Source organism: Aquila chrysaetos, chromosome 1 (genome assembly GCF_900496995.4).
Source record: "Aquila chrysaetos chrysaetos chromosome 1, bAquChr1.4, whole genome shotgun sequence".
Lineage (NCBI taxonomy): Eukaryota > Metazoa > Chordata > Aves > Accipitriformes > Accipitridae > Aquila > Aquila chrysaetos.
The window spans coordinates 17615382-17627436 of NC_044004.1; the positions used below are offsets into that span (position 1 = coordinate 17615382).

Sequence of the window (12055 nt, forward strand, 5' to 3'; positions counted from 1 at the left end):
AAAAGTAATTTGATGACTCACTGCCTCACTTTTTCCATCTGCAAAACCTGAACAATAATTGCTTCATGACATAAGACTTTTGAGACCTTTCATTGGAATACACCACCTGCATGCATATACACAATACTATGAGATCAGACAGTGTGCCACTACTCCTTCCTTCCATCTCTTTCCCTCACACCTCAAACCAGTATAACTTTCAGGCATTACCCAGGGATGCCAGAATATCATGGTAAATTTTCAGCTTTGAATGGACTAAGTTATTGTTGTAGAAATATATACATTTAGAAATATATACATTTAGGGAAATTTGGAAAAGAATAAAGACAATGGATTTCTAAGAACCCATGTTTTGCATTAGGTGCAAAGAAGTCACTCTGGATACGTCCAGGTTGGATTGACCTGAAATTCTCTCAAAGAAGAACCTGCAGAAACTGTGGCATGCAGAAATGTGTAATGAAAACTAAAAACAGGATTTAGCTAGAACTTTAAGAACTACACTTAAATTCTGTATTTCTAAGACTGGGAAATGGATAGAATGTTAGAATCCAATTGTGATACCACAATGGAACAATCTGTTTTACAGGAGAAATGAAAGGGAAAAGGCCATGCTGCACTCAAAACTAGTACAGCTAGTACAGCATGAATGGGAGAAAAACACGGTGTTACATGGTAAATGACCACAACACATGCCCTGATTGCTGGAACATGTTGCACCAAGCACAAGTAATGGCATGTGAGAAAGGGGAAGCGGGTAGGAGAGGGGAGCCAACATCTTGCTTAGTCCCCCGATGAGCCTATCTGTCCTTTTTCTGTCATCAAACACTCAAAAAGAGCTTATTATGGCCACTCAGAGTCTCCAAATGCCATCTGAGAAAGATCTAGGTCTTCAAATTCTGTGGAGCTGTTCCCATGCAAGCTCCCACTGAACTTCCTGGAAGTGAAATTGGTTAGAATCAGTGAAGATATAAAGCAATGGAAATCATAGACGGCCACTTAGAACAACAGTGGCTATCTGTAATTCAGTAGTTCCACAGTGTGAGCTACTTCATTCCTGTTGTTCGTTACTTTTTCTGGAACTAGACTGAAGAAATTTTGTATATTTGGGAACATCCTCATTTTGCTTAATAAAATCTTGGAGCCTCAAAACATGGATTGGCAGGAAAAAAAACCAAAGAAATGGGTGAAAAATTCTCATGGTGAAAACATGTCCATTCACCCATAATCTCCCAGAATGAACAATCACAAATCATTTCATTGTTCTTCTGAAAAAGGTACCAAATGCAATGATATACTTGGCGTAGAAAAATAAATGCAGCACTGAGCATCATCACAACTTTTCACTAGGGCATTGATTTCAGTTCTGTTAAAGCAGTTGTTTTATAGCTTATCCATGAGATAAAAGTATCAAAATGTTTGCAGGCAAAAACTTCACATGATCACACTGAAGAAAAGGAAATAACTTGTACGTAACATTTTAAAGCAGATAGCATTTGCCAAGAAGAACTGAACAACACAAAAGGGAACACCTGAGAGGGAGAAAACGTGTATTCACAGTTGTCAGAAATTTTAAAGGTGAATTGTTTACTTGGGTAAATAATTGCCTTGTAGGAGTTCTGCTTTTGTTTTGGCAGAAAATTATTTATTCAACCTGTTATGGCTTTTCAAATAGTGACACTTTCCTGTATAATATTTTGGTAGATGTCCTAATCTGGAAAATTTGCACCACTTGGCTTGCAACTGTTACATTGCAACTGTATACCTTACAGCTGTTATAAGTAAATAATCTAATACTAACACATCTCAGGTATTTATTTCCAGATTAATCCATGTCTGCAGATTTTCATTATGACTTGGGTGTAACCAGAGTGGGGAACAGTACATAAACTATGACATCCTCAGAGCTACTTTGGGGTCACAATGCTTTCTCTATGTCATTCTTGATCTTGAGAACACAGAGGGAGGCATACCTAACTACTAATATATACTCACTTTTTGCACATTCCAATCTGCTTCAGTTACCACCCTTACCATCAAAGCAGGCGGAACAGAAACAATGATCTATTTGACCTTTTTTCCATTCAATTCTCTTGCTCAAGGGACCAAGCAAGCAGGCCCTTTTACATGTCTACACACAAAAAAACTAAATCAGAAAGTCAACAACAGCTGTGAGGAAGATTCTAATCTCCCTTAGCCCTGTATACAGACTAACAGTCAGAGTCACCATCCAACCCTGATGTAGCCAAACTCCTCATCAAAAAGCCTTAGTATATCTCCAAAGAGCAATATATGAAATTCATCAAAATAAATAGGCTTGTCAAAATCTTCATAGATGTTCAGAAGCAGTAATTTCTGTTATTTCTATCTAAAGTCCTTGCATATTTTCCTGAATGATAGTCACAGCAAATACAATTAAAATCTAATCAAGAATCTCTCAGGTGAGAGGAAAAATGAAGAGCCCTTTCACTACTGGGTTACATTTATGACCAGTTTACCTCAAGTGAAGAGTTTTGAAGTTTCCCATTTAGGACTTCCTTCTCTTTCTCTAGTTGCTTTTGTTCACACTCAGATTTTCTTTTAAATTCCTCTAGCTGTGTCTGGAGCTCCTAAAGTAAAAAAAAAAAAAAAAAAAAAAAAAAAAAAAGAAAAAAAAAGAGCATGCAATAGCTGGGACAAAACATGCAGCATGAAAAAGAAAGAACATTTCTTCTCCATTACCCTAGATAATAGAGCAGTTTACACAGTAATACATGCTACTGTTTACACAATAATACATGCTACTGCCTTTTAACGTCACTCATGTATTATTCAATCAAAGATGTATTAAGAGTTTGGTTTGGTTCTTTCTAATACTAGTGTTAGACAATACAGCTCACATAATCCTAATCTTCTACTGAAAGCTTCCCTGAGGTGGAAAACTGTACAGCATCAAGAGTCAGACTGTTTTCCCTTGAGTGGTGTTAGCGTTCAAAAATAATTTAGTATGCAAGAGTCCCCACAAGATCTGAAAAAACATAAATATACATTGACCATATAAAACCAGATTACTAACTAATGGGCAATTAGTGGAAAAGGGCATCAAAGGAAGCACTATGTTATAGCATCCATGAAGAAAATCCCAGTGAGGAAGTAAAAATAAAATAAAATAAAAAATTGAAGACCATATTATCACCTTATTGCTGGAAATAGTTTTTGAAAAATCCATGATAATACCACTTGCAAGACAGTGACCATGAGCTTGTAGCAATCGTTTGTAGCAAATGTGAGCAATCGTTTATCGCAGAAAGACTGAATGTGCAACTTCTAGAAATGTCCTGAAGTGATATATATTACAAGCTTATTAGTGTGCTTGCTCTTCCTATTTGTGCCAATTTGCTGACTCAAAAAAAATATTCTACCATATTTTCAGACACCACAGATGAAGGAAACAGAAAAAAATAGCAATTTAACACCTCCCCCGTCCTGTATCAGCGGCCCCCACCCCCATTTTTATAGCACAATGACTTAAGAATTCAAGATAACAGAAGAAGTACCTAAAAACTAAGAAAATGATAATCATTGGGAGGATGGCATGATATTAGGAAACAGAAGCACAAGCAATACTGACCTCTTCCTTGCAACTCGTAATTAAATAAAGAAGAATACATTAGCATTTCACAGTTTAAAAACAGGAAAACTCTTAGGTAGCAATTAAAGGATCAAACACAGAGACATGAATATTGCAAGGGAGAAATTAGCTTTAATTCTGACTGTAAGAAAAGGAGATGATATAATGGTCTTTTTTATTAAAACCTGAAGATCAGGTGTTTGCAGCATTTTCACTGCAACTCTGCTGACTTCCTTCTCTATATCTTAATTTTTCATCTGGAAAATAGATATAACACTTCTCAAATAGCTGTTACAGGCCTTAATTGCACCAGAGGATATAAACAGCATTAGTAATGAAAAAGACTGTAATTTTATTTACGTTTTACTAACTCAAGATTTTTCTGATTTAATTAATATGAATCTCTAAGAAGAGATGGTTAGAAGCAATAAATGCCTACTGTTATGCCTTTTTTACTAAAGTATAAAGTGTTTGATATTTAAATTTGATCTGACTTGCATAAGGAGCTTCAGCCTGGTATCATTTTAAGTATACCTGTACGAACTTATTCACATTAAAGAATACACTATATAAAAGGCAAAATCCTTTTCATAAGGCTTGTACTTGATAGTGTAACTGTGTAACTTGAAGAAATGCATCTTCACATAGTGATCAAACTGAGCACTTCCACAATCAGATAAAATAATTTACTCACACAGGTTCTTTTTGAGAAATGAGATTGCATAAATGTATAAACTTCAGCAGTTTCATTGGGCAGAAATTAATTCTTCTGACAAGCACTTAACACAATTCCTAGTCTCCAAAATCTAGAAGGTACTATGAAGCTCAACGTTTAGTGATAGGAGCTGCATGCTTTTTATGACTTCACAACTTGTCAGCAAGTGATTTGATTATTCTCAAGTAAATGTTGAACTTGGAAAGGTATAGCAGCATTAAAACTGGGAAAAATGGTTAGAAGTACATTCTTAGCACCAAGAAGGGTCTAACGAATGCTTGACCAGTAGTCTGATTGTCCAATTCTACAAACTGCTCTAATCAAATTTTCTTCTGTCTACGAGATGTCTGACAAACACAAAAGTACTTTAGGAGACAGAAACTAAATTCCTCCTCAGTTTATGCCCAAATTTAGCAAACCACTTGGGCATGCACTGAGTTGTAAGCTTCACTAAGCATTAAAACGTGCTTAAAACTAAACACGTGTTTCAAGGTTTTCCTCCATTTGAATAGAATACAGCTCACATTTAGGTTCCTACTGCAAAGAAACATTACAGATTGCAAATTTCCTGAAGCCAAAGGATTCAGCCACAGACAGCAGTTGTGATGAAATCCTTTGAAGAATCTCTTAAGCCAATCGCTGCTAGTGCATACTGACAACAAAAATTACAGCTCAGCCACTTAAAACACATTGAGAGAAGGTATTGCTTAGTTAACCTGCCTGGATCCACGAGAAGATCGGCATTCTTTCTGACTAAAGTTAAATAAGGACACATATATGCATGTATTTGTAACTAGTTGTCACTTCATTGGTAACACCTGCTCTCTGAATCCATTTACCAACACTTTGCAGAATTAGATCCTCTGCCTAAACAATGCAAAATTTTTATTAAATCAATGTATTTGAGTATTTCACAGCAGCAATCCATGGAAATTTAAGTCAGAAATTGGAATACACCTACAATACATTTTTCATCAGGAAATATATTAATCACTCCAACTGTCACAAGCAAAGCATGCAAGGATAAGTGTTGCTAAGAAGGCAGTTTATCACATCAAGGATAAATTCACCTTTCTGCCTGTGGAGCTTTTCAGAAATACATCAGCTTGACTTTTTTTTTTCTTTTTTTTTTTTCCCCAGTAAGACCATAGCGAGAAAATCCTTGCATTTTATGTTAATTCAAAGTGCCTCAAGTGAGGATAATTCAAATGATGTCACTGTGACCAATAAGATTAAAACCAGATGAATTAGAGCATCTATAAATAGAAGAACATTCCTACCTTCTGCATTTTTTTCTTTCAGCTTCCATGAAGTTTTAGACTGGCTTGATTTCCTTTGCATGCTTCATTACAAGATCTTCGAGTCCTTTTAACAGCTATTCCTTCAGACAAATCTTTTCCTTATGGGACTGATGCTTGCCCTTACAAATCAAGTTCTCTGTGTCTTCTGTTCATACCCTCTTTTTACATAACTACAATTTCTACAGTCCATAAAACACACTAGCTATATAATATAACAAAACCAGAGTAGAATTCTGGGGTTGCAGTATTCTATTTTGTAGGGAATATGCTATTAAGGTGGATATACTCCACTGAAAAATATTGGCTTTATGTTAGTTAACAGTGTAGAACTGTTGTGATTCAGGGCTCTATGCCTCTTCTGCAGCCTAGGGATGGGGGGCAGGGGGTTCTGTTCTGGTTTGAGTTTGGGTGTGTGACTCACTTCCAACCATGTAGGCTTCCTCAAGGACAACCTTAGTTCTGTGAAACAGCACAAAGGACAATTTGGTTTTTGTTATGTCTCTGATGCCAGGTCTACTTTTCCAGAATGCTAGCATAACAATATTCTAGGAGAACTGAACAAATATAGAAAAGATTCGAGGCTGGACAAGTGTTTAAGGGGAGACATTGTACAGAGGGAAGTCTCAGGATACATACATTCCTCATTGTACTGAGTTTATTCCTGGTATTATTTCTGCATAGCTTTTCTGAGTAAGTGTTTTCTATAGTTAAGAAAGATAAATCAGTATTCCAACTTCACCTCAACAGAGAAAGTCTGCCTTGGACCTTGTTGTCTTTAAGGTTTTGGTTACAGAAGAAGTTGAACATTCTGCCCTGGTCTAGCTCAAGGATGTCAGTAGTTCCTTTGCTGTCATTGGAGCAACTTATGTACTTCAGGTTATGAACACAAGTCAGTATTCCACTGGATGAGGTCAGAGATCTCGGAATCTTACAGGATTGACTGCTGTAGAATAACCCAAAAGCCATTAATCTTAAAAGAAAAATGACATTGTTTTCAGTACTTTTGGCATGCCATGCCTTTGAATATTTGAGAGCAAACTACCTGTTTAAGCTCTTGCACATCTTCAGAGCCGCTCTTGTTCTGGCTCTGTTTGGTAGAAGTCATTTGCTGCAGCTGTGTTACTTGATGTTTCAGTTCATCTACTTTATTAATAGCTTTGCTTTGGGAATTCAATATAGTTTCCCTATCTTCTGTGGTATCAAAATTTACATTTCAAATACCATAACTAACTTGTGGAATTTCCAATGTGACTACTAACAGGGGAAATACTTCAGAATGACATTAATGAGCATCTTACCTGCTTTTTGCAGGATTTCCTTCTCTTGAAGTGTATTTCTCTCTTTGACTACATTTAGAACTTCCTCCACTTTTTTCACTATACCTTTTGATCCCAGAATTTCTTGTTACGTTCCCTTAAGCTACATTTCCAAATCCTAAAATATGCATGACGTTACTTCTATGTTTATTATATATGTTCTTTTTTTGTCATCTGAAATAAATGGTCATTTTCTCTCTTGGTGCAGTTCCATGATATAAATCTTTCACCTACAGAGCTGGTTTAAATGCATTTTTTGCTGTTCCATATCCTTAAACAGTCTCTGCTGCCAGAATATTTGTAATGTGGAGCCATTCCCTCAGATGTAGGCATCACTGTAAAGTAAACACTCATCAAGAGTTACCATCTAAAAGATGTCTGAGATTACCCTAAACTTGCAACAAGATATACTTCCATAAATTTCACAACAACTTGTGCTAAAAGTTAATGAATATTAGTTTGGGTTTTTTTTTCCAGTTGCTGAAGTACAATAGTTTGTAACATAATACATAATACAGATGCCTAAAACCTGAAAAATCGGCTCCTACAGACTTTGCTGGGAATTGTCTGTCCATAACTAAAGGCAAAAATTTGAACCATATTTAATGTTCTGTTTCTGGAGGTTCTAGTCTCAGTTTCCCAGACGTCTAACATAATACTACAATATTCACTTAGACAAAATTGCCATTTTTTCCTATATGAATGCTGAGTAAAACCTCATGGGTTAAAACTAACTTGTGTTTAACACTCTCTGTAGTTGAAAACTTAAAGGTAAGCTTGTTCCTTTTACCTCTGGCATATGCCAAAATTCTTCCAAAACTAGACTGAACAGATCTGACTTAATGACTTGTCATCCTTTCTATTCTCTCTTCCACTGTAATAATAATATATGTGCACTAATGTGATGCCTTTCATCTAGAGGTCTCAAACCTCTTGGCATACACTAAGGAGAAAACAGAAAATTCATCTTGCTTAAACATCAGTCCTTTTATTTTTCAAGCCTTATAACAGCTTTTCTTGCTAGTATTTACTAATGAACAGAGGTATTACTGATGAAAGAAATGTTTCTGTTTTCCCAGTCTGCCACTGTCCACAGGATTCTGAAAAAAATGTAGTATTTAATGGTGGCATCAGGAATAGCCAATTTAGAAAGGAGAAACTTCTACTTTTTTATTTAAACTGGAAAGAAACAGAAAAAAACATTGTGTCTATTTTCCTTCTTCCAGATTTATCCTAGTCTGAGGCCATCTCTTTAAAGATTCAAGACAATATGTGCTGGTGGTATGTAAATCACCCTTATTCCATAGACTTAGAGGATCTGAAATGTACAAGTTGAGTGTATGTCCCTCAGAAAATATTTCAGTTTTATCCAGCTGATAATGAATTTAGAAATTAAATTGCTAATGATACCACCTTCTTAATTCCAGTTCCTATCAAATTTTACATTATGTATTCCTAAATGACTGCATTTCTTATAGGATAAATCAAAACAGTAAACCACATGCATAAATTTTCATGTCTCCATCCTTCATTTCTCCTGAATGTTACTTCACATACCCACAAGAAATCAGGATCTTACTTTCCCTCTTCCCCTCTATCGCTTTGAACTTCTACAGAGCCAGGACACTTTTCCCTATTGCAACAGATATTATGGATTTCCCTGACTCAATTTTAAAAAATGGCTTATCTGCATCTCTGCCATTCATTCTATCCTCTCCACTTTTCTGCAGAAGATACAGGTTGTTCTGCTACAGATTTACACACTGAGAGAATGGAGTCTGAATCATGTTGGGGAAGGTGTGTTCAATTCATGCTCTGATCTTGTGAAACAAAAAGGCAGTGACTGTACTGAAGGCTGAACTCCCTCAAAGAACATCGTCAAAGAAGAGGCCCATAACTCTGCACCATCAGCAAAATGATACCGACAGGCAAGATGTGAGGGCAGATGGTGAGAAGGGTCACAGTTGTCTTGGAGGAACACAGTTGACTGGGGTGACCCTGCTCTCTACAGGATTCTGGGGTTCTCTGACTCTGAAGGAGGTAAATCTTCTTTCCTATCAGGAAACAATTATTGTTATTCTGAAATACTCTAAGTCTAGACCTTCAAGGAGTTTTCTTATCTAATATGCAAGATTGCTGTCAGGGCTGGGGAGAGGTCTGCTAGGTGAGTTTATGTGATGGGAAGGACCAGTCGTATTAGAAGGAAGCGGAACTGCTGAGCACAGAGCGTGGCTAGGTTCTTCAGCTTCAGCGCAGTTCATCAGTGTCTCTCCCAAACCCTGACCCTATGTACCAAATGCAGCTGATTGGCAGATTGCCCATGATGTGCCAACCTCTGAAACTGCATCTAACACATGAGGCAATTAAGCAGAAAGGGGCTGCAGAGCTGTGCTGCAAACATATGAGATAGATACCAGCTAGGGTAGACGGGTGTTATTGGGTTTAAACCACGACAACAGGCAAAGTGTGAGGTAAGAACTAATGGTGAAAGTCTCATGGCTCAGCACATAAAACTTCACAGGTGTAAAGGACACCTTATTAAATGTCACTTGGTACCAGCCACTGTTGCAAGAGTCATACAATACAAAGCACTTGATTCCTAACCTGCCAGGTCAGGTCTCTTATCTAATCCTGTTCACAGCCATGTACTGAGCTGTTGGCAACCACAAGGGAAAAGGAGAATGTACTCTGTAAATACTCATTGCTAACATTAGTGCCTGCTTGCTGTTCTCTTCACATTTCTGGGCAGGAAAGGTAAAGCTCTGTTCAGTCAACAAATTTTACCTCACTCCTTCCTTAGGGAATACAAAGTCTAGTGTTCAAAGAGTTCTCCTAATGAGTTACTAATCATCTTAACACTTTCTTTAAAACTCTCAGCACTATATCCCTATATCCCTCCTATTTCTCTTCTAAGCCTCTAAAACTGCCTTAGTGCTTACAAAGCATTTGACTCAATATGGTATTTGAAAGACCCCTCCTCCCCTGAATTTAGAAGAGTTGATCATTTGCTCTTTTATAGGCAGAGATAGGGATCACGGTCTCATACTCTACCTGTATTCTGTCCTTCAGCTTCTGGGAATACTTCTTCCTCTCATTTATCTTCTGGCTTTTCTCCTCCAGGTCTGCCTCCAGCTTCTTTACCTGCTGCAGCAAAAAACCCTCCTCAGCCTCTGAGCTCTTCCTTTGCTCCATTTCTCTTTGCTGACTATTCTTTGCTTCTACCACAGATTGCTGCATAGCATTTTTCAAATCCTCTTTTTCTCTCTTATAAGAGGCTTGCAGTTTGCTTGTTTTCTGAGTATATTCTTCAGTTGCTCTCTGGTTCTCACTCTTCAGGTTTTCCATCTCATTTATTAGAGCTTGACCTTCCACACTGTATTTTTCAACTAAAATTACTTTCTTATCTAAATTTGCTCTCCTAGATGCTTTGCATTCATTTAGCAGTCCATCAGACTCCTGATGTAAATTTAGAAGCTTGTTTTCAAAGACTGAATTGGTATCTACCCTGTCTGTAGATAGGACTGTCTGTGCTTGTTTTGCTTCTGTTCTCGGCTCCCTCTCTTCTACCTGCTTCTTGCACAATGTTAACTCTGCCAAGGCTTCTTCCGTTAGTCTCTTGTGTTGTTCTACTGCAATTTCAAGGGCCTGAACACGTTTCCTCAGCAATTGTTCTTCTTCAACTCTGCTTTTACACTGGAGAATCGTTTCCCTTGTCTCAGCAAGAATGTGCTGAATTTCTTCTTCATGAGCTTCTCTCAGAGCCTGTATACTAGCCTCATATTCATCATTCTTAGTGTTCAGGGCATATATCACCTATAGAATAAGAAAAATAATAGGAAATGTAAGTATCTGGTAAATGGTAGTCATGAATTCAGTTACTGCATTTATCAAGGTGTTAAATGCTAAAAGAGAATTACTGCTACAGTTTAATCTTTTTTTATTGTTGTTTCTTTGTGGTGGTGGTTTTTTCACTAGGAAAAGAAGGAATAATTATAAACTGCAAAACCTTATAGGGAAGGAAGACAATACTGTGAGAAACGACTTTTTTTTTTTTTTTTTTTTTTTTCACTTTTTGTCAGAAATTTCCTTTTTTATTCCTGGCAAGTTGTCACTTCATGCCCCCAGTTTGATCTCAGATACAAGGAATGAAATAGGGCCCCTTCTCTAGCTAACTGACTCCGTATTTGTAGTCCAGTTCACCTAGCCTTCAGTGAAGGAGGACTACCTGCCATGTTGCCTTTAGCGTTAGCAAGTGCTGGGGACCAGTAGCAGCAGATCTGTAGAGTGAAACCTGAAGTCCTGACATCCAGTTCATGTGGACCAAAAATCACTCTGTGATGTAAATGAAAGTAAAGTTTGTGAGGAAGATTAAATTTTGCACTCTTGACTCAAACTAAACCACCACTGAAGATGTACTTCTAGAAGCCATATACCTGGCAAGTTAACTTGGTCAGCATTTCAAGATAGGTATTACTCAACTGCAAGAACCTTCTGGCTTGATTCTGAGAAGTGTTCAGGCAATGAGGTTTTTTGCCTTGCTTCAGTAACAGCTGAAGTAACAGCTATAAGTCTCAGAAAGCAGGTTTTAGCAGATTGGAGTGAGCCTCTGATGACAATAAGCAATTTTTTCAAACAATTGATTTAAACCCTTTGATGTTTTATTATCTTCTACAAAATGCAGAATAATAATTCTCACGATTATAAAACAAATTATGACCCCAAGCAAGCTCCGTCCGTTACCCATGACAAACACCAAAGACCTCTCACAGAAGCTGTTTACAAGCATGCTACTATTGTTTTGAAAAGAAAATGCTATTAGAAGCCCTCAGTAGACTGAAATGAAGAGTCAGAGACAAAACTGGTAAATGTGCATGTTAAGCTTACAAGACAGTTATATATAATTGCAAAATATAGTAACTGCCTTGAAAAGACACATGCTTGTCTTTTCGGGCCCCCATTAGAACACGTGGGGCCTAATCCAGTTTTCACTGGGCATAGTTACGTAACTCAAGGGGAACAACACATTAGGTATTAACATATGTGTGGAGGTTTTCCACTTGTTTGGTTGGTTGGGGTTTTTTTTAGAGAGAACTTATTGCTCTACCAAACTAGGTTT

The 12055-nt window shown here is 37.2% G+C and overlaps 1 protein-coding gene across 1 annotated transcript in view; it reads right to left on the bottom strand.

The window, feature by feature from the left end:
- The window catches only part of FAM184B (family with sequence similarity 184 member B), a 48968-nt gene that overhangs the window by 17327 nt on the left and 19586 nt on the right, over nt 1–12055 (bottom strand). The window contains 2 exon segments of the mRNA XM_030026252.2: nt 2496–2606; nt 9991–10752. Coding sequence (XP_029882112.1) covers nt 2496–2606; nt 9991–10752 — 873 coding nt within the window.